Source organism: Rhinatrema bivittatum, chromosome 1 (assembly GCF_901001135.1).
Source record: "Rhinatrema bivittatum chromosome 1, aRhiBiv1.1, whole genome shotgun sequence".
NCBI classification, from domain to species: domain Eukaryota; kingdom Metazoa; phylum Chordata; class Amphibia; order Gymnophiona; family Rhinatrematidae; genus Rhinatrema; species Rhinatrema bivittatum.
This window is the reverse complement of record NC_042615.1, coordinates 387,885,533-387,908,907: the sequence shown is the minus strand read 5'-3', so window position 1 is coordinate 387,908,907 and position 23,375 is coordinate 387,885,533. Positions and strand designations below refer to the sequence as shown.

The 23,375-nt window shown below is 43.0% G+C and overlaps 1 protein-coding gene across 3 annotated transcripts in view; it reads left to right on the top strand.

The window, feature by feature from the left end:
* Positions 1-23,375, top strand: part of GTF2E2 (general transcription factor IIE subunit 2) — a 276,015-nt gene that overhangs the window by 101,642 nt on the left and 150,998 nt on the right. For all 3 annotated transcript variants that reach the window (XM_029601571.1, XM_029601562.1, XM_029601553.1), the window contains exons 5-6: positions 17,085-17,267; positions 18,773-18,866. In XM_029601571.1, the coding sequence (XP_029457431.1) occupies positions 17,085-17,267; positions 18,773-18,866 (277 nt within the window). The remainder of the gene's footprint in view (positions 1-17,084; positions 17,268-18,772; positions 18,867-23,375) is intronic.

The window sequence follows — 23,375 nt, the reverse complement described above, 5'->3', positions numbered from 1 at the left end:
ATCAGCTGTATATGAGCCAATATTCCAGGAATCTCTGGAAGCAAGTCCAGGATCTGGTTGAGCGCCTGTCTCAGCAACTGCAGGAAGACTTCCTGAAGATGGTCCAGCAGGATTTGGAGTGCGACAAGCATGAGGTCTGGTCCGCCTATGGTGTCTTTGAGACAGCGGCGAGGATGGCGGCAACTGGCATCAGTGCCCACTGTGTGGCATGGCTCTGCGCCTCCGACTTCTGTCTGGAGATTCAGGCACAGCTTGCAGATCTGCCCTGCACCGGAGGAAATCTCTCTGGTGACAAGATTAGGAGGTAGTACCGCAGCTGAAGGATCACCATGAGATACTCCAGCATCTCTCAGCCAGCACCTCAGACCAACAGTCCTCGGGCAAGAAGTCCTCATGGCAAGGGCCTAGGTACTCTTTTTACTATCCGAGGGAGTACTACCCTCTGGCAACCAGAGAGAAATCTGAACAGGCCGGCCCGAGAATGCACCTTTGGCAACCACGGGTTCCTAGGCCTCAGCCGGCACCCCAGCAAAGCCCTGCCACGGAGTTTTGACTGAGAGGGAATGTAAGCCATTCACCGGTACCCTCGACGGCAGGCCCTCCGGTTGGAGGTCGGTTACAATTCTTTGCGCACCGTTGGCCTTCCGTCACCTCGGATCAGTGGGTCCTATCCATCGTTCGTTGGGGGTACAGGTTAAATTTCCAGGGTGTCCCTCCAGACTCTCCCCTGTGCCCCACTAGGGGGCTCTTGGTGGATCAGGAAATACTTCTGAAGGAGCTCTCTGCCCTTGTAATGGCCAGGACGGTCAACCCGTCCCCCCAGGGCAACGAGGGAGGGGCTTCTACTCCAGATATTTCCTGATTCCAAATAGAACAGGGGTCCTCCATCCTATTTGGGACTTGCGGGCCTTGAACAAATTTCTGAAATGGGAAAAGTTCAAAATGGTCTCTCTCGGCACCCTAATACCTCTTCACCATTAGAAGATCTCTTGTACTGTCCATTCTTTGCCAAGTTGGATAAGGTGTTGTGAGTAGAAGTCTGCAAGGACAAAGACCCTGCTCCAAAATCTTCGGCTTTCTTTGGATCCTGGAAACTCCATTCAAGCTCACAGCAATCCCAGTGCACTCATTCCTACAGGATTTACAAATAATATAGGAGAATCTGGTATCCTGCCTACCAATAGCTAGAAAATTTGACCTTAAATATGGAGATTAGAAAAGTGCAAGATTTGAGGTAGTCCAGCTGCTGCACCAGTCAGTGGTAGTGGCATCAGCACTGAAAGGGTCAAAGAAGACTAGGATTTTTTCAATACTCTACCAGGCAAGGACCTTAAGCTGTTAGATAGTTTTGGAAAGAGGATTTTTCAGAGCTGAATGCTCAGTGTCTGCATCGTGGCCCATCAATTCTATCTGGTGAAATACTTACACGATTATGTTGAGAAGCTGAAACCCTTACTAGAGTCACTAGGTGAAGAATAGGCGGACTACCGGCAGGCTGTTCAGTATGCAAAGGTGTGTGAGAATAGTCTTCTCTGCTCCATATATGAATCATTTGATACTGCAATCAGATCTTTAGCAACAGCTCAAGAGCATACTGAATGGCTTGGTTGAGAACCAATAGTTTGTATGAGGATGTTCACAACTAGGCCAGTGCACACTTCTCTGATACCTCTTTAAGGACGAGCTAAGAAAAACAGTCACCCAAATTAAGGCGCAGCATGTTCTGTCCAGTGCATCTAGACAGTATCAGATTAACCATCTTCTAGGCGTCCTTTCTTCACTTTTAAGTACTCCTGCTTCCTAAGATGCCTTTTCTGCCAATTTCATCTTTATCGTGTACCATCTGCACTTCCACTACTGCTTTTGGCTTGTAGCCCGGGCTTAGATTTTGACTGGACTTAATCTTCAAGCCTTGACCCTCTGGTAGGGGGAAGATTCATTGAAAGAAGAATGGCGGAAGATTAACAAGGACTGTGGGTCCTCAAAATTTGTGGCGTCTGTTACCATTTACGCTTCTTCTGCCCTCCAGTGCTACTCTCTTGTTTGGCCTTCAATCCAGATCTGTCAATTTGACCCAGCTCCATCTGGAGGTTGAGTTGCTTTTCAGCCAGCAGACGATAGAACTTGTTCCTTGAATTCCCATGACTGGGAGTTCTACTCCTATTATTTCCTTTTCCCCAAGAAAGTGGAAGATTGAGACCCATTCTGAATTTAATAAATCTGAACAAGAGATTGTAGTGAGAGAAATTCAAAATAACTCTCGCCACGCCATCCTACCTTTCATTCAACCAAGAGGCTGGATGTATGCCTTGGATCTGAAAGATGCATGTGCTGACATACCCATACATTGCTCCCACTGACAGTACTTATGTTTCATAGTAAATTCTTCCCACTGCCAATACAAGGTCCTCCTTTTTGGGCTGTTTGCTTTCCCAAGCATCTTCTCTAAATGACTAGGGTTAGTAACAGCACACTAGACTAAGGAGTAGATTAATGAATAAACGGCGAGTTGCGAACAAGATAAGCCAGGGTTCAAATTCGCTGCCACTCCTTGTGACCTTGGGCAAGTAATTTCTTCCTCCATTGCCTCAGGTACAAATGTGGGGGAGATTTGTCATGCCATGAAATTTTATCGCGGAGGAGCAAAATATTGCTGAGGGGGTGGTCCTGCGATATTTTATTCCTCCCTGCCAAAAAATTGTGGCGATATTGCCACATTATTTATCACAGAAATACTCTGCGATAAACAAGAACGCAGAAGAGGCCGCAAAAATGGGCCATGGCAGCCCACAGCACATGAGGCCACTATCTTGCTAGACCCCTGGGATTTATTTTTTATCTGTTTTGTAGAGGTTTAGTTTTGGGCCACTTGGCCCTTTAAGAAACATTGAGGGCCATTGGGATGCATGTTTGTATCCTGATGCCCCCCCCCCCCACTAATGTTTTAACTACACCTTTAAATGTGTTAGAAAGTCAGCAGCTTTATTTAAATCATCTACATTTTATTTGCATAGATTTGACTATACAAGAGCTGCTTCACATGGATTTGCAAAATTAATGCATGCAAATCTCATGCAAAACAGCTCATTGTAATAGGGACGGGTTTCAGGCCAAAGTATCACGCGATATTGCCATATATTTACCGTACTATTTAACTGTGTTGTAGCCATATCGCAATTTAGTAAATCTAAGCCTTAGAGTGTGAGCCCTCTGGGGACATACCTGATTGTAATCCACTTTGAAGTGCCTGAAAAGGTGGAATATAAATCAAAATAAATAAATCTTTATCATTGGGAATCTGTCTCTTTCCATACCTGGGTGATTGGCTAGTGACAGGGCCTTCCCAAGCAACGGTGTTGAATTCCCTACAGAAGACGATCCAACTTCTTCAGTCACTGGGATTCACTGTAAACTTTGCCAAATCAAACCTTGCCCCTACCCAAAGAATCAAGTTTATAGTGACATGAATAGTTTTTGTGGAAGAGAGCGCATTCCTTCTGGAGCAAGCATGCTGGCTTTGAAGCTCGATCTGGAGCCTTCTACACAAGGATCAAGCCCCAGCCAGGGAGATGTTGGTTGTCCTGGGTCACATGGCAGCAGTGATAAATGTGGGCCCCATGACCCACCTCAACATATGGATTCTCTACTGGAGCCCCTGCTCAATGGGATTAGTTGCTTCATGAGTCACAGCAGAAATGAAGGGGTCAATTCAGTGGTGGCTAGATTCAGACATGTTGAAGATGGGAACTCCTCAAGGGATGGGGCATGTGCACAGATCCTTTCCAAATCCAAGGTACTTGGTTATTAATAGAATGTCTGTTTCAAATCAGTCTTCTGGAACTATGAGCAATCGGACAAGCATTGAGAGCTTTTTTATATCTTCTTCAGGAAAAGAGAATTCTGATCCAAACTGACAACCAAGTAGCAATGTTCTATGTCAATTAGGAAGGGGACACAAGGTCATTAACCCTTTGTCAGAATTTGGGAGTGGGCTTGCAGCCACGAAGCCTTCTTGCAAGCAGTCTACCTTCCCAGGATATCCAGCACATAGGCAGATCGTCTCAGTAGAGTGTTTCGTGCTCACGAGTGGTCTCTAGATCAAACAGTGAGATTGATTTGTTTGCATCAGAAGACAAAAAGAAAGTGGAAAGATTGTTTCATTTTTTGAAGCAAGTTCAGGTCTGCGCTGGACACTTTTCTGCTCAAATAGGCATGTTTTTCCACCACTTCTGTTGGTGGCCAGAATAGTGCAGGATCCTCAATGCTTCAGCATGGCCCAGACCAGTGTGGTTCTTGTACATTATCTGGTTGTCAGTCAGCCTGCTGGTATGACATTTGCTGTCAGTGAGTTGTCCCAGGAGTGAGCAACCAAGTGCAAAGGGAGTCAAATTCCGGCCATTACAGATAGAGACTTTTGCCTAGCCTTAATGTCAATTCAAGAAAACATGGGATAAGCACAAAAAATTATTGGCTAAGCTATTGGGCTAGTCATAATGTAGGTCCTGAAATGAAACTAGAAATAGAAGGTAGTGAGAGTGAGCGAAAAGTACCAAGAGGAAGACATTCTACAGAAAGGAGAAGCTAGAGGAAGGCCTCACCAACAAATGATGAGCCAGGAAAGGAGTTCAATGGAAAGGGAGACCAGAGGGCATGAATAAGTATAATAAATTTCTGATATGAGAAAATCCTCGTAGGGAAATCTTATTCCTAATTTAACTTTTTTTCTTCTTCTTCAAGTAAAACTGATTTTTTTATTGATAAGAAGACTGAATTAGTCTTGATCTGTGTGTGACATCATTTGGTGGCACTGAATGGACTTCTCTCCAAGCTAGTAGAGCTTTGAGCTCCATTGAGCATGTGCAGGAATTCCCATATGGGTGTTGCCTTGAGAGCCTCTTCGATCTGTTTTTATCTGATCACAGCCTGGACATGTACTCAGTCTCTCCAGATATGTTTTCCAGAATCCTTTAAACTGTTATTTCTTTTTCTTCAGGTTCTTCACTTTTAGTTGATTTGCTGCTCTGCAGCACCCACAACAGCACTTTTCAGTATGTAAAAAAAAAAAAAAAAAAAAGACTTGTGCCTCCTTAGAATGGCCGTAGAACTGCATTCTTGAAAGAGAAAGTCTCTCATGGCATGTTATCCCTGCTTTTCCCTGGATATGCTTGTGAACCCATCTGTTTTCTGAGCACTCCAGGGCACCACACATAGAGGAGCTGTGTAAGTCTCTCAGAAGCAGCAGTAGATCCTTCTGCCACAGTGCAGTGTCATCTGCATTGTCAGGAAATGAGTTGAGCAAGAGCTCCTCATTACCTCCCCAGATGGCCTAAATCAAAGCCACAAGGTTTGACTGTTATAATCTCCATGCATCGAACTGGTGCATGTATTGAAGAAATGTAAATCAGTGCAAGGAACCACAGTGTACTTGATGCATGGTGCACTACTGGATACACTGGACACAAGCTGCATCGATGCACTCAATACACGGTGCACACACTGAGGCACTCAACACACAGGAAGCATCAAGGCACTGGAAGCAGCTGTATACAAGCCAGGCTAGCTCAGCTGTTGAAGATCTTATCTTATCTACACTTTCCAATTACTATAGCTTTCATTCATACTAGGCTGATAGCAGATGGCTTCAGATTAGAGACTCCAGCTCCAGTATGCTTCATACAGTTGCTTACCCCCCCCCCCCCCCCCCAAATAAATAAATAAATAAATAAACCTCCTATTGAGATGCTTGAACCTATTCTTGTTATTGGAGAGGATGTTCCACCAGCTTTGCAGGTTCAGAGGGCATGCAAGTCACTCGACCAGACTGCAGGTCCAGTGTGAAATTGGTTTGCCTCATCATTTAAAGAAACAAAGAATAATCCAACCGCTTCTCTTCAGTATTGCAGCAGGGATTCCTCAGACTGGAGTCCCAATATCACCCATTGTGGTGAACACTTCCTTAGAACCCTTGATATGGTGATCTTGATATTCACACTCAAAGGCAGTGGAGCCAAGCTATTCAGCCATGGTTGACCAGGGTTTTTTCCCTTCTAAAGCAACTGGAAGAACTCCACCCCCCCCGTATTCGTCTTCATCCATCATTGGTGTCCCAGGTTAGTAACCCTCAATTTCAGGAGAGGGTTTTACAAATACACTTCCTAACCCATTTCTGGATATGCACCGGAACACCTGTCAAATTCAAAGTTCATAGAACAGATGGGAACAAAGCTTAGGACCTAATTTTCAAAGCATTTACAATCATAGAACTGGGTTCTTCATGTGTACATACACTTTACCCGTGTTAAGTGACATTTCTGTGGCTTGCCACAAGATATGCTATTCAGTTGTTCCTACATTTTATCTGTGTTAAGTACACTTAACACAGGCAAATAACTTTTGAAACTTGCTACAATAGTATATTACATTTTTCCGTTGATAGCAGGGCTGAATTAGCCATGCTGTCATGGGATCTGTCAATCAGGTCTGGGAGGCGGAGCTTTACAAAGCAGAGATTATATTTTAGCTCTCTGCGGCTGCATGTGTGTTCCACACTGGAAAGTAACAGATTCTCCTCAGTCTGTTTTTTCCACGAGTGGGATCGCACGAGGAGCTAACTTCTCCTCAGCGTTTTATTGTTTTTCTTAAAATGTCTAAAAAATTGGGATTTAAACCCTGTACCTGTGGCACAGTAATGTCGGTCACGGATGGCCATGACCGATGTTACCAATGCTTGGGGCCAGAGCACAATTTAAAAGATTGTGAATTTTGTTCCCAAATGTCCCCGAGGGCCCAAAGACAGCGGGCTTATTGGATGAGGGAACTTTTCAATTTTTCGGAGCCATCGGAGGCTCATTCTTCGCCTGGCCCCTCAACAACAGCGGCTCCATCTCAAAAACGAGCGTCGTCGTGGGATCCTCACCCCTCCAGGCTTGGAGGTAAGGACTTGCCGCGAAGACATAGGGCATTGGATCCGAGAGGACCGAGAGACCCTGAACTATCGGCGCCAGAATCAGCAGCACATAAAACTTCAGCGCCTAAAACTTCTGCGCCCAAGTTATCTTCTGCGCCCAAAACACTGTCGGCGCATAGAACTTCTGCACCCAAGACAATATTGGCGCACAAAACTTCTGCGCACATGGCGCTGAACACATCCGCGCACTCTGTGCCGCAGACGTCTGCGCGCCCGGCGCCGGAGACAATGGCGCTGAAGACATCTATGCGCACAAGTCGACGAGCACGCACAAATTACCGAAAACATCGGGGCACATGGCGCCGAAGACATCGGCGCACAGTAGACACCAACAACATAGAGCATCGAGGAGCCCGACTCCTAGACAGCATGTGGCGCCACAAGAGGCACCACAGAAAGCATTTCATAAATCCAAACACCCATCTCATCAAATACAACATGGGTTAAAGCGAAGACATGAGTCCCCAGAGGTATCTCATTACACCTCTCCAGATGTAACACCAAACCACTCGGGTACTTCATGCTCTTTGAGATCACCTTCTACAGTTTAAAAACAAAACATAGAAGACGCTCGCCGTCTAAACATGGGATCCACACAGGATCATTGTCACGCTATCACCATGGGCATTCACACCACTCACACCACAAAAAGGCTTCGAGGACGAGTGAAACATGGGAAGTAAGCCCTTCTACTTCTAGGTCGTCTCACGCACAAGGCGCAAAGACCTTATCTCATAAAGAAGTAATACAGGTCACTTCCTCTAATGCATCTACATCCTTAGATGATTCTGTTAAGGCCGCAGACGGCAAGATGGGGAAGAAGTATGACATTCCAAGTACTTTCCCTCAAACACTTCCGGTGCAACATAAAGCATGTGAGTTACCAAAACAATCAGGTCATTCAACAATGCCGCCTCCACACAAAAGAGGCATTTTTTCAATTATCCCAATCGTTAGCAGGGTTTTATGAAACTCTTCAATCATCCTTTAAGATGTCTACCGAACTATCTGTAAGTTCTCTGGAACACAATACACATACTTCCAGAGAACAGTCAATGGAGCCTCCGGCATCCCCAATAACAAAGCGACCAATTTCACCAATTCAAAATCAAGATACACCTATTGATTTCATGTTTCCCCAAACATCCCCATCATCATCTACCTGGTTCCCGTCGGACCCACAGGAACAACCGCAGGAACCGTATTCTCCAGAAGACCTTACGTAGCCAAAATTTTTAGAAAAATTGGGTACTATATTACACCTAGAGGTCCATAAGGAGACAGACCCTAGACCAGAAACCTTAGGTCTCCTAAAAATTTTCGATACTCCAGGGGAACCAACATCTCTTCCACCACAAGATCTCCTACATATACCATCTTACATAAATCGTGGGAAACACTTTACTCTCTGTCAGCGGTTTCAAGGAATACGGATATAAAATTTCGTATGCGGAAAACATCGCCTTACTCTATGCCACAATTACTGCATGCTTCAATTGTAGTAGAATCTGCGATGCAAAGATTCAAGAAAACAGTCGCATACCTCATATCCACAGGCAAGGATAACCGATATTTAGATGAGTTTGGCAGGAAGATGTACCACAACTCAATGCTGAATGCCCGCATTATGCACCACCAATTCTACATGGTACAATACCTATATGAGTGCATTCAAGCCATAAAAGGTATGCATTCCTCAACGGCAGATCAGATTACCACCACCTCTTCACGATATGGAAGAGTGTTCTTGACACCTGCGGTCGATATATGAGGGATTCGAGACATCTTCCAGAGCATCTGCAACAGCCATTGCAGCCCGTAGAATGGCATGGTTACGTTCCAGTACGATACGGGAAGATTTACACGAGAAGCTGGCGAACCTCCCGTGTTCAGGAGAGAACCTGTTCGGAGAACGATTTCAGGACACAGTGGGCAAATTGAAAGAGGAAGCTCTAGCAGTTCAATCCTTAACATCACATCCTCACTACTCGACCACACGTCGTTATTTCGGATCCACTCGTCGACAGTCATATGTCCGCAGACCTTACAGATCTTATCAGTCCTTTCGTACACAACTGTATCCATCTTACCAGCGTTCTACGCCGCAACAGCAGACCCCGAACTAACGTAGGGGCAAAGCACGTAACCAAAGACATCAGGGACAGCAACCGGCTGCTGCAGTAAAATCTACGCCATCTTTTTAGCTCGTAGTCATAACCCAGCCACCACCACAACACCATGCACCACCCGGCAGAATCCATTCTTGCCTGGCAGTCTGGGAAAGAATAACATCCAATCAATGGGTTTTAGAGATAGTACTACACGGTTACCAACTCCAGTTTACCACAAAACCCATGCTACCTCACCTTTCCACTCTAAAGATTCAAAGCTTCCAACCTGCAACTGGGGGAGGAAATTGCTTTGCTTCACAAACACGCCATTTGATGGATTTCCCCGAAGACCCGACAAGCGGGGCTTTATTCCCCATATTTCCTCATACCCAAAAAGTCGGGCGGTCTTCGTCCCATACTAGATTTGCGGGAATTGAACAAATTCCTGATCAAAGAGAAATTCAAGATGGTATCGTTGAAATCGATCCTACCTCTCTGATTCAACCCAACGACTGGATGTGTTCCATCGATCTAAAGGATGCTTACACACATATTCCAATCCATCCATCCTCGTGGCGATACCTGTGCTTCCGCTACAAGCATCACCACTACCAGTACAAAGTTCTTCCCTTTGGACTATCGGCTGCACCCAGGGCTTTCACCAAATGTATGGTTGTGGTGGTGGCTCATCTCAGACAACAGGGTATAACCATTTTTCCATATCTGGACGATTGGCTAATAATTGCCTCGGCTCCGGACATCTTAATCGACCACCTCCAGCAGGTGATAGAGTGCTTACAGGAATTAGGACTGGTGGTCAATTTTCAGAAATCACACCTACAACCAACACAACAACTACAATTCATAGGAGCATGCCTCGATACCACTTACAACCGGGCATACCTCCCAATCAAGAGAATAACACAACTCCGTCAACTTCTCCATGTGTTGAATCATACTCAAAGACCTTCGGCGAGACAAGTTTTGGTAGTTCTAGGCCACATGGCGGCAGCGAATTTCATGGTTCCCAACACCAGGCTGCACATGAGACGCCTGTAATGGGGACTAAAACGTCAATGGAAACAACACTCACAACTGTTGACACAAAAGTTATCATTGACCGCCGAGATGAGACAGGACATAACATGGTGGCTCCTAGACTCCACCTTGTCCAAGGGGGCATTATTCAGTTCCCCTCCTCACAACGCAGTCTTAACCACAGATGCGTCTCGCAAGGGATGGGGAGCACATCTCGAGATTTATGAAACACAAGGGTTATGGACAATCTCCGAGCAGACCCTGCAGATAAACTTATTAGAATTCAGAGCGATTCGAAATGCACTATAAGTGTTTCAAGACCACCTGAAAGGTCGCAGGGTCATGATATACACGGACAATCAAGTGGCGATGTTTTACATCAACAAACAAGGAGGGTCCGGTTCATGGTCCCTTTGCAAGGAGATCCTGGCAATCTTCGAACATGCTCACCGAAATTGCATACATCTGCAAGCAACTTACCTACCGGTAGTGGCAAATACAAGAGCGGACAGGCTAAGCTGCATCTTTCATCCTCACGAATGGTCACTCAATTCGGATGTAGCCCAAGACATCTTCATTCAGTGGGGGACGCCTACGATAGATCTCTTTGCAACGGAGATCAACGCTCAAGTTCCCAAATTCTGTTCGATACGACCAAGCCAATTCAGGATAGCTCAAGACGCCTTTCTCATCCTGTGGATGACAGGCCTCCTGTATGCCTTTCCTCTTATACCACTCATAACAAGGACAATTCAAAAGTGCATAGCAGACAAAGCTCAATTGATACTCATAGCCCCGGCCTGGCCGAAACAACCGTGGTACAGTTTCCTTCTCCGACTGTCCATCACAAACCCAATTCGATTACCGAATCGTCCAGATCTTCTCTACCAAGATCAAGGGACACTCCTACACCCACTACACTCATCTCTCCACTTGACAGCGTGGAGATTGAGAGGCTCCTTTTAACAGAACAAGGAGTATCCACTTCTGCACAATTAATCTTGTTAGAAACCAGGAAACTCTCAACGAGGAAAAATTATAGCTATAAATGGAAACGCTATACTACCTGGTGCATTTCCAAGGGCATACTACCATTGGACTGCTCACTGGAGCTACTCATGGATTATCTTCATACACTATACGCAGCTGGTCTCGCAACATCATCCATTAGAGTTCATCTCAGTGCCATAGGGGCATATCATAGACCAGTTAACAATATTCCTATATCCAATCACCCCTTACTGTCTCGTTTCATTAAGGGGTTAACTCACCTTCGTCCTCTGATCTCTAAACCTCCAGTTCTGTGGAACCTCAACATAGTTCTTGAACAGCTTATGAGTTCCCTGTTTGAACCCATGGACTCGGCACACATAAAATACCTCACATGGAAGGTTGTATTCCTGGTAGCAGTAACATCAGCACGATGAGTCAGTGAATTACAGGCCTTGGTCCATTATTCTCCATATTTACAGTTTCATCACCAAAAGATGGTTCTCAAGGCTCATCCGTCCTTCCTACCAAAAGTAGTTTCTCAATTCCATCTCAATCAAACCATAGAAATACCCATCTTTTTCCCTAAACCTCACGCAAATGATAGGGAAAAATTACTGCATACACTAGATTGCAAAAGAGCCTTAGCATACTACAAAGAGAGAACAAACTTGGACTCCCGTGCTTCTCAACTCTTTGTCTCTTTTGACCCGAAGGCACCTGGACTACCAGTGGCTAAATGCACCATCTCCAGCTGGATAGCACAGTGCATCACATTCTGCTACGACAAATAGAAACTACAGTTACATTCTGTTCCTAAAGCTCACCAAGTCAGAGCAGTGGCGGCCTCATTGGCACATCTTAAAAATGTACAACCCATAGACATTTGTAATGCAGCTACATGGTCATCGCTCCATACCTTCGCATCTCACTACTGCCTTGATCAACAAGTAGCCACTGATGCGAAGATAGGGTACGCAATCCTGCAATCTCTATCCTCTTCTACACGGTGATTGCCACACTGCTAATGATCACGTACAAACATATATATATCATAAACAACGTGATCGGGAGCTTGGGACTCCCATGACAGCATGGCTAATTCAGCCCTGCTATCAACGGGAAAAAGCAAGTTTGCTTACCATAAACGGAGTTTCCCTAGATAGCAGGATGAAGTAGCCATGCTGACCCACCCTCCTCCCTGGCAGTCGCCGTCTCTTCGACTACGCTACAGCTTAATCACAGACTGAGGAGAATCTGTTACTTTCCAGCGCGGAAACACACACGCAGCCGCAGAGAGCTAAAATCTAATCTCTGCTTGGTAAAGCTCCGCCTCCCGGACCTGATTGACAGATCCCATGACAGCATGGCTAATTCATCCTGCTATCTACGGAAACACCGTTTATGGTAAGCAAACTTGCTTTTATATGCATAACTCCTTTGACAATTTACTTCTTAATGTTTAAAGATGTTCTGCATAGAAGGCTTAAGGTCTCTCCAGATATTGGGTGCCCCCTCGGAGCCAATGGCTCTCCTAGTCTACAACATTCTGAACTGTTTGCAGATGAGAATGTGGAAACACCTATCTCTGGTATTCCTATGGCTACAAAGCTGAATCTCAAATGCAGAGTTCAAACTCTCTGGGATTTGAAGTCGTCCAACTGTCACATCAGTCGGTTGTTGTTGGGTCTGCCCTGAATAAAGCTGCTGGACATTCTTGTCAAGGAAGACTTCCAAGGCTCCATGTTTCCTGTCCATATCTGTATGCATTTGCTCCATATGATGCAATATCCTTGTGACTGTATTTAAAATCTGTGGAAAGAGAGTCTTATTACCATTTTGAAGGCGAAAGAGTGCATTTGTCACCTCCATTTTGTCTACAAACTTTTCAACTTTTTTTCACGCATCAAATTTGATTGGAATTTGAAGTATGCCTTGGCTCAGGGTGAATAGCATCCAAGATGATGTCCCCATGAAGTTACCAGACACACCTGATTGCTGTAACAATGTAAGAAACAAAATGTAGTGGTCTAACTCTATTGTGTGTCTCCAACTATCTTCTACACTTAACCAACAGTCACTTCCACCTACCACCTCTTCTGGTCCAATGCTAGAAGTCATCTCTGGCTGTACCTCGTCAACAGTTCTGGAACAAGCCTGGGCCAAATTTTTCAACCCTCCAAACTCTGTCCAGAGGGGACCAAGATCCAAATCTTCTGTGAGGCATGGTGCTAGATAACCTAGGACATCTAGATCCTCCGAATCATGGAGTTTGGATACTATTTATTTTTCTCCTGGCTACCTTCCACACTGCTCAAATCTTGATCCATATCTGTCTCACTTGGTGCAGTTTTGCCGAGAAGTGCAGTCACTTCCTCACCAACAAATGATAGAACCAAACTCTTAAGTCCCAGAATAGATGAGGTTTCTAATCCCCAGGTTTCCTAATCCCCAGGTTTCCTAATACCCAAGAAATCTGGAGGATTGAGGCCCATTCTACAACTGAGTCCCTTGAACCAAACACCTGCTTCGACAGGAATTCAGAATGAATTCCCTCAGTATGCTTCTCCCTTACATCCAAAACCAAGAATGATTAGGTGTTCTTGAGCTGAACGATACATATACTCATATACCCATCCATACTTCTTGTTGGGGTACCTTTGCTTCAAGGTGGATTCTTCCCACTATTAGTACAGGGTTCCCCTGTTGCCTTGTGAGCAATTCTGAGAGTCTTTACCTAATACCTTACAGTGGTAGTTGCTCGCCTCCATCACCAGAGGATTCAGGTCCTTTCCCATATGTGGACGACTGTCTATTCATAGTGAGCTCTTGGGAATAAGCTTTGTTTTTCCTTGCACAAGATGGCCCATTTTCTCCAAAATTTTGACTTTTTGTGTCATTTTTTTCGAGAAGTCAGATCTAGTACCTGCTCATAGAATGAAATCCATGAAACCATGGATAGACTTGCTGCAGGAGAGAATGTTTTCTGATGATGGATAGAGTATATATGGTGATATCGCCTCTGCTGACCTCCCAGCGTGTGGTGACTAGAGTGATTCTCCTTACGTCAGGACATATGCCAGCAGCTGTTAAAAGTGGTTTCACTGACTCCCCTTTATATCTGTTATCTTCATGGGGGGGGGGGGGGTCTCCACTCTCAATGGAATCAGCTGACCCACCCATTATCCTCCACAGTCCAGGTTTCCAAGGTGAGAGTTACTTTAGTGATAAAACCCTCATGGGATTGAGGACAGGTCACCACTTCACACCTCTTCTTCCTCATTATTTCTTGCTAGCAATGGGCACCTCCTTGAAAGGGAGGAGGCACTCCCTGCAATCATTTTGATCCCAGGGCATCTGGTCTCGCAAACAAAGCCACCATCAGATCAATCTGCTCAAATTGAGTGATTAGGTATGCTCTAGCAAAGTTCACGCATCTTCAAGGGAAGAGCATATTAATTCGAGCAGCCTATAAGGTTGATATTTTTATAGCAGAAACAGGGAGGCACAGAATTGTAGCCTGTCTCCAAGGAAGTATTCAAGATTGAAGAGTGTGCAGCCAGTCACTGGCTTCTCCTACAAGCTTCCTATCTTTTGGGAATCTTCAACATGCTGACAGATCATCTTAACAGAATATTTCGATTGTGCAACCAACAAACTATTCATTTTAGAGGGTCAGTTGTCATTTGACCTATTTGTGCCAGAGCAGATAACTAGATCAGTTTGTTCTTATTTCTATCCAGTGATCTCAGACTGACTTAGGGTGCTTTCCTCCTTGATTGGGGACAGGCTCATGGACACTTTTCTACCACTACTGCTGATTGTCGGGGCAGTGCAAAGGCTGCTGCAAGACTGTGCTCTTTTATTACTTATAGCTCCAGCATGGCCCAGACAAACACAGTTTGCATACCTTGTACAACTTTCCAGCATTGCCCCATATACCTGGGGATAGACACTTCGTTAATTCAAGACAAAAGAAAGCTCTGTTGCCCAAGTCTTTTGTACCTCAGTCAGATGGGTTGAATATTGAGCACTCATTACATGCTCAACTTTCCTTTTCTAGAGTGATCAAGGACTTTCTGGTTTCAGCTAGAACACAGTCTACCAGAGAGTGTTATACTGTCCCATGGATTGGATATTTATTTATTTATTTTATTTAAATCTTTTTTCTATACCGTCGTTTAGTATTGCACCATCACAACGGTTTACAGGGTGGCACGCATATATGTATTTGATTAAATTCTTACTACCAACTGAAATCTTTCAACTCATTTTCTTGTGAGTCTGTGCACTTGCTACCATACTTGCTGCTTCTTGCTGACTCAGGCCTACCATACCACCGATGAATCTCGTTAGTGGCTTACCTTGTTTCAAGTACACACTAAACCCATCTCTATTCGTCCACTGATATCTAGCATTGTAAAAGGTTACCACTTTTAACCCTTGGCACAACTACTTTCCCTTCCGTGGGACTTGAGTGTTGCCTTTTTCAACTCATGGAAATGTTTTTTTTGGTTCACTGCAGAAGGATTCTCTTCAGTTTTTGACATGGGAAGTAGTGTTCCTCACTGCAGTTACCTTAGCTATGAGAGTCTGTAAGCTACAAGCTTATCAGCTATATACCATTCATAACAGTTTTTCCCATGATCCTTTCCATGCAACCAAAATTTCTACCAAAGGTTGTCTCAGCTTTCCATAACAATCTGTCCATCGTATTATCTACCCTTTTTTCTGAGACCCATATGTCCATGAAAGTGTTTTCATCTGGTATAAGAAAAGAACTCAGTTGTGTCACCAGACTTCTCATCTGTTGGTCACATGCAACACTAACTGACTTTATCTCAGTTGCCTACCGTACATTATCCACCAGGTTAGTGAAATGTTTTCAGCATTGTTACCTCTTAGTGGGATTGCAGATAACAGACTAGGTTGAACCTCCTCAGCTCAGAACTCTGGGTTCTTAGGGTAGTACCCTTTGAGTACATTTGCAAAGCTGCAACTTGGTCACAAGTTCACACCTTTATGTCCCATTGTTGTCTGAATAACTTCTCAAGGATTGGCAGTAACTTGGGGCAAGCAGTTTTGCATGATCTATTCTCACAGTAATCTACTCTCCACAGAGGGGTCCAGATTCCTTACTCAGTAATTGCTCTGCAACCCTCAGCTTGGGATTCCCCACATATTATGGCTAATTTAGCCTGCCTATCGATTGGAAAAAAGCAAGTTTGCTTACTGTAAACAGTGTTTTCTGTAGATAGGATGAATTAGCCATGAGATGCTCCATGGAGAGTCAACTACCTTGCTATATATTTATCTTTGATATAGACTGGCAACACCTGCGCAGAAACTCCTACGCATGCTTAGTAGAGCTCAAAGCTCTACTAGCCAAGAGAAATGAGTCTGTTTGCTGCTGCCAGATAATGTCAGCCACAGATCATGGCTAATTCATCCTGCTATCTACAGAAAACACCATTTCCGATAAGCAAACTTGCTTTCCCTAATTCTTTGGAGTCATGTGCATTTGAGACTTAAACTGGATACATTTTAAACTTGGTTGAGGGAAAGAAATTTGAGAAGCAGGAGAGATTTTAGATATTTCACTGTGTAACAGGCTTTAAGAAAAAAACAAAAAGATCACCTTTTCTAATGGAAAATGCTAAAGGCAAGGAGTCAGGATCTGAAGCTGGAGGAAGAGAGGCTCAGAGGAAATGTGAGTAAATACTTTTGAGAGTGTTGTAGATACCTATAATTGTCTACCAGCAGAAGAAGAAATAACCAAAACAGTGCACAGTTCAGACATGCTTGGAACAAGATATAGGGGTGGTGGTACTAAGGGTAAGAGAGAGGTGATGAAGGTCAAGTAGGAGCTTGGTAAGAGGGGCAACTGGGCAGTTTGGGGGATCAGGTGCTCTTTATCTGCCAAAAACTGTTACATTATTGTGCCATTTAGTAGAGTAATTTGAATGTTTTTGTTTCAGGCATTAGTGAACAACCCCAAAATTGAGATGATAGATGGGAAATATGCCTTCAAACCCAAGTACAATTTGAAAGATAAGAAAGCTTTGTTAAGACTATTGGACAAACATGACCAGCGTGGACTGGGAGGAATCCTTCTAGAAGACATTGAGGAAGGATTACCCAATGCACAGAAAGCCATCAAGGTATCCTTCTGAGACCTAGGATCCACTCAAGTTTTTATTAAATCCTACTTTGTGACCTATATATTGTTTTGACAAACTCTCTTTTCCTGTCATGGGTTTGTCTCCCATGCTGTGCCTGTGGGGAAAAATCTTTGAGACATTGGCACTAGTGTGTGTGCTTAGTTTTCCTGTTAATCAAGTATGTGCAGTGGCAGAATACATCGCTGGAGTGTAGTAGTTGTGTTTGAGAATGATATAAACTCCTGAGACAAACAATCAAAAGTCCTTGATTGGGATGGGAGGGGGTGAAAGTGGAAATGCTGAGCTTAATGAACAGGATGTGTAGCAGAATAGACAGTATAAATAAAGAGATCTTCTTTTTCAGTTTTTATTTTATTTTCCCTAGGAATTTATCAGTGTGTGTTATAATTGAGAAAAATCCGTGGAAATAAATAACTCCTTTTTAAACTGTATTTCTTCAATTTTTTTTTTTTTGTTATAATAAACACTGACATGTTCCAGGGAAAGTAAAAACTGAAAATGAAGGTTCCTACATATAACTAGGAACATTCATTTTCAGTTTTAATTTCATTTTTCCTCAGAATTTATTCTTGTTTATTATAATGAACAAAGGAAAAAGGAGGAAAACAATGAGTCATTTATTTCCCCTGATTTTTCTCTCATTTTTATTCATTATAACAAATTGTTAAATTCCAGAGAAAAATAAAATAAAAACTGAAAATGAACTCCCTTGTGAGGAAGTTGACCAGGATACATTAAGGTATTTGACTGTGATATGTTTTAGAACAGGAGTGGCCAACTCAGTCCTCAAGAGTCACAGACAAGCCTGGTTTTCAGTATATCCACAATGAATATGCATGAGACAAATTTGCATGCATTGCCTCCACTGTATGCAAATATATCTCATGCATATTCTTTACAAATATCCTGAAAACCTGGCCTGTTTGTGACTCTTGAGAACTGGCCAGCCCAGTCCTAGAAGGAGCCTCAAGAATGGATATAATTGACAATGAATATTTATTTTTGACTAGTAGAGTAACTGTATAATACTCAGCTGACTACTGAAGCAGAAACAGTTTAGGTCTGACTGGGAAAAGTTGTTAATGTTTATCTCTTGCCTATCTTCTGTAGTGGCACTACCCTGCATTCTGCCATCTTGTTTTGTAAGCCAGCCTGTGAGAGAACTGCTGCTTTTTAATCTAGCAGCATTAATATTCACTAAAGGATTGGGACAGAGGATAAATCAAGTAGGCTGTTAAACTGCTGCTTCAGAGTTAGATTCTGGAAAAAATGGAGCATGTCAAAGAGATTATTTTATGCTGTGGGGAAAAATAACAGGATTATGATATGTACCTTTCAAAAGCAGAACATTTGTGAGGGAAGGAAATAAAATTGTTATGTATCAAAAAAATTGTTTGCTTTGGAAAACAGTTTATTTTATGACCCGAGTTTCATGTTACATTGAGTATAGATTGTTTAACAAGTTGGATCTTTTTGTGACTTAGGCTCTAGGGGACCAGATAGTATTCGTTACCCGTCCAGACAAGAAAAAAATCCTTTTCTATAATGACAAGACCTGCCAGTTTACTGTGGATGAAGGTGAGTACTCTTGAAGCAGCAGTTTTCAGCTTGCTGCTATCAGAATATCAACTTACTTCATTGCTTCCTCTTTTGTTCTTGTTTGTGGGTCTCATTTCTTTGTCCAATTGTATTAACTTGCATCCATGCATCTTTCCTTGGAATTAAACAAGAAACTGAACAGAAGTTAATTTTATTGCTACAGAGGTGTGCTGTATCTGATTCTATAGTTCTATGAAGATAATAAAAAAAGATTCCAAAGGGTACAAAGGGTAAAAAATCATGGCTAGTACTAGGTATAGACCTTGTTGCTCTCTCTTTTCGTATCATGGAATGGCTTTTTGGAGGGCAAAAAGAGCACAGATTTTGATATTTATTTGTCAGGGATCACTTCCCATAAAAATTACACTTCTTGGTGAATGCTAGGTGGATTTTATATTTGAAACTTGCCAAGTGGATACTAGGTTGTTTGAGATATATTAACCTGCAGTTAAGGTGTCCATAATAACATCTATGTGCAGTGATAATTTGCATCAAAAAACAAAATTCAGAATTATAGTGCTTCAGGAAATGCACCTGCAAGATAATTTCTTAAGGTGGGCTGTATTACACTTGCACATCACTCTCAAATGTGCTGAAAAGTGCATGACATATTAAAAAAACAAGTGCAGATGCTAAGGGGCAATATGAAGCTGTAACTGATAGTTTTGCTGCCGAATGGATGACATTTATAAGTTCTAATTTGACTAAATAAAACGTATTTAATCTTGGCAGATGACTTTAATTCATCACTGGTTATGATGAGGGATGGACTAATCTTCATTAGGAAAAGAAAAATCTTAAGCATCTATTTATTTAAGATTTGTAGACCGCCTATCAACATTCCTAAGTGGTTAACAAAGTACCATTCATAAAATATATATGAAACAATTAACACGTAAGACATACTCAAATAACAAAGACTAAAAAATAAAACAGACCATACCAATACATTTTTAAAATGTAACACAGTACGTTACATTACATTGCAGACTAAACAAGATATTAATTAAAATTCAAACACTAAACTAAAAAAAAATATAAAAAAAATAAAATTATGAAAAACTGGGCAGATAAAAACCTGCTGCTGACTTTCCCCACAAGGCATATAATCATGGGTTAAGAACTTGGAATAAAATGCTTTTACCATCATCCTGCTGATAATCTTCATCATAGCACAGTTCCTGATACCAGCACAAGATGGGAATCAAGCGAGGAGACCACTTGATGATGGTCCTGGTGGTTCATAATTATTGGAGGCGTCACTGTATCTGCCACTGGGTGGTGTATTAATGGAAACTGGGGAGATAGATTATAGTCTATCTCCTCCCACCCAAAGAAAGGGCAAAATCTGCTTCTTTGATGCCGGCATCGAGCCCTGATGTTGTGCATCAATTGAGCTCTTCCTTGGAAGCATTCCCATGGAGAAGAGAGATCAACCTTGATACAACCCTGGGAATAATGCCACCAATTCATCCTGATGTCCCAGGAAAACTTGGTGTCCCCACTTCATTCCCATTCTGTGCTGGTATCAGCAATCTTTGATGGAGAGTGAGACCCTGGATCATTGGAGGACCATCAGTGCATCAGCAACGATGGCAATTGTGTCAATGCAGATGAGACCTGAGGCATTGATGTCAGTTCTTGCAGGGGAATTGACAGAGTACTGCTGCACCAATGAAACTTTCCAGTACATTAGGAAGAATCTTCACTGTTTCTTATCGTCCAGACAGATAAACCCAGAACCAGCAGGTTATGCACCTCTACCAGCAGATGGAGACAGAGCAAAGCTATTCTCACAGGACAAGCAGGATGGTAGTCCTCACATATGGGTGACTTCACAAGATGGAGCCCTGTACGGAAAACTTTTCTGTCAAAGTTTCTATAAAGCTTTGACTGACACTGGCACACTGAGTGCACTGAGCATGCTCAGCCTGCAATTATCCCTGTGAACTATAGGTGTCTCCCTCAGTCTTCTTTTTTCCGCTCTGCAGTAAGCATAGCGGTTAGGAGCTCTGATGTTGTGCATCAATTGAAGGAGAAGAATCAACATTGATGTGTGATGCCAAGCATGGGAACTTTCATGCAACAGTCTTGAATCCTTTGAAGCATTCCCATGGAGAAGAGAGATCAACCTTGATACAACCCTGGGAATAATGCCACCAATTCATCCTGATGTCCCAGGAAAACTTGGTGTTCCCACTTCATTCCCATTCTGTGCTGGTATCAGCAATCTTTGATGGAGAGTAAATCTGGTTAGGAAGATTCTTAAGATCCTTTCTACTTCATTTATAATAGCTGGGGGGGTGGGGTGGTAGGTTAGGGTTGGTGGGGCGATTCTGTAAAGATGTGTGTTTATATGCGTTATCATTATGGCTGAGTTACAGTAGTTCGTTAATGTTCATTTTGCACATGTGACTGATATCTACATGTATGCTTGTGATAATATCCAAATTTCCATGTATACTTATTGTTACACACAATAAAAATTTTTGAATTACAAAAAAAACCAAACATACATGACAAAGAAGTCTATGGGAAGTGTGTGTATTGTAGAGAAGTGGTTAGGATTTCAGTGTAGCCTCAAAAAGGTGAATTTTTAGACTGGATTTGAACATAGCGGGGGGTGGGGGGGGAGCATAACACACATTCAAACAGAGATGAAAAATAGATGTAAAACTGTCTTTTTGTGTTATAAACTTCTCTTGAATCCTCATGATAAAACTATGTAGTCTTTGTATATCCATTCCTTACACATACTCATGTCAGGAAATCATACAGAGAAGAAGGGTTAATAGATGCTTCTTAAATTTGATTTGCTTAGTAATTTCAACAACATGAGCGAAAAAACATTTTCTCCACTTGATGGCAATGTAACACTGCAAAGACACTAGAAAGCTTGATTTCATGTATTCATCTGTAAGTGAATAACTTTCAAGTATTGTGGGATACCCTGCTGCTACCTTAATTTTGATCCCCCCCTCTCCCAAGAGGTGATTATTTCAGATGATACTTCTAAACTCCTGAAGCCGGTGGAAAGGAAACTGCTGATGGTAAATCCTTGAGTATTACTACACTGACTCCTGGGAGGAGTGATTGGGATGCAGGGCTGCGATCCAGGCCCAGGAGATTATCCTGCCCTGCACCACAGCACATATTGCTGCTGCCCCTTCATGGTATAGCTTTTCCAATTTTAATCTTCTTTTTCTGATGTTTTTCATGTTTTCCATCACTGCAATAGACTAGTGCCATCTTGTGCATCAAATGTTTTATATACTAATTAAGGAAGAAACACTGGGCTAACTGTCTCTAGCTCATCAAAACTAAAATTAATTGTTAAAACTTCAAAAAAGCAACAAAGAAGTTGGGATTTTTAGAGCTTTCAGCTTTAAATATTTATTAACATAATAAAGATAACATCTCTATGTAGCTAATTTGCTAGATATTTTTGCAACTAATCTGTAAATCCTGTTTTTCTTGGGAGGAGGAGGGTTTTCTTTTTCTTTAAGAATAGCTGTTACAATCCCATAGGTAACTGGGATACTTACAAGGCATGGATACTTACAAGGCATGGATACTTACAAGGCATGGAGCAGGGCCCAAGTCCCAGGTCTGGGCACTTGGGCTCAGCTGGGTACAGGGTATTCTCTGCTGGCGGGTAACCAGAAGTCTGGAGCTGCATTTGGTCGAACAAAGGCCCGAATCTGGAACTTGCAAGTAACAAGAGCTAGAGTTGGATCTTGCAGTGAAGCAGATCCCATGGCTGAAGCAGGGCCTGGAAGTGAAATGGAGCTTCAGGCCAGAAACTAGAATCAGCAGTCAGGGGATCAGCCTAGATCAGAGAGACTTGCCAGAAGGACTTCATAAAGGAGGCTCAATAGCAAGCGGGTTGATTGGCCTTCGAGTTGCTACAAACAGCTTTCTGCATCTCAGCAGCCTCTCAACTGTGCCCCAGTCAGTCCCGCATATATAGGGATTTGGCCTTGAGGGCTGTCTGACAGAATTTTTATCTTCTGCTTTAGCTTGCTCCAGCTCACTAGCTGATCTAGTGATTAGGATTCTTGTCCTTGAACTGACCCCAGTTCAAGTCCCTGTTGGGATCTTGCCATGACAATAACAAAAAACCAAGTATGCCAAAGAATCTCTGGATAAGAAATCCTGAGGCAGCATCATGTTTCTGCAAGAGGTGCGATGCTCTAGCACAGCAACAGAGGACTGGATTAAAGAATCATACAAATTACTGAAAGAGGGCTTCAGCAGCCCAGCAATGAGTTTCTGCAACTCATACGTAGTGTTAACGTGGGCAGCTGCTATGAAACGTCAAGCTGGGGAGAGGGGAGAACAAAGGCCGCCCACACCCGATGACCCAATCACTGCCAGACCCTCAAACAGTACAGAGTCAAAGCATGTGTTGATGAAAACAGGCTGCAGCTTTTATTGACAAATTGAACCCGAGGAACCCGAGTCATAACATAGATCACTAGCCATATT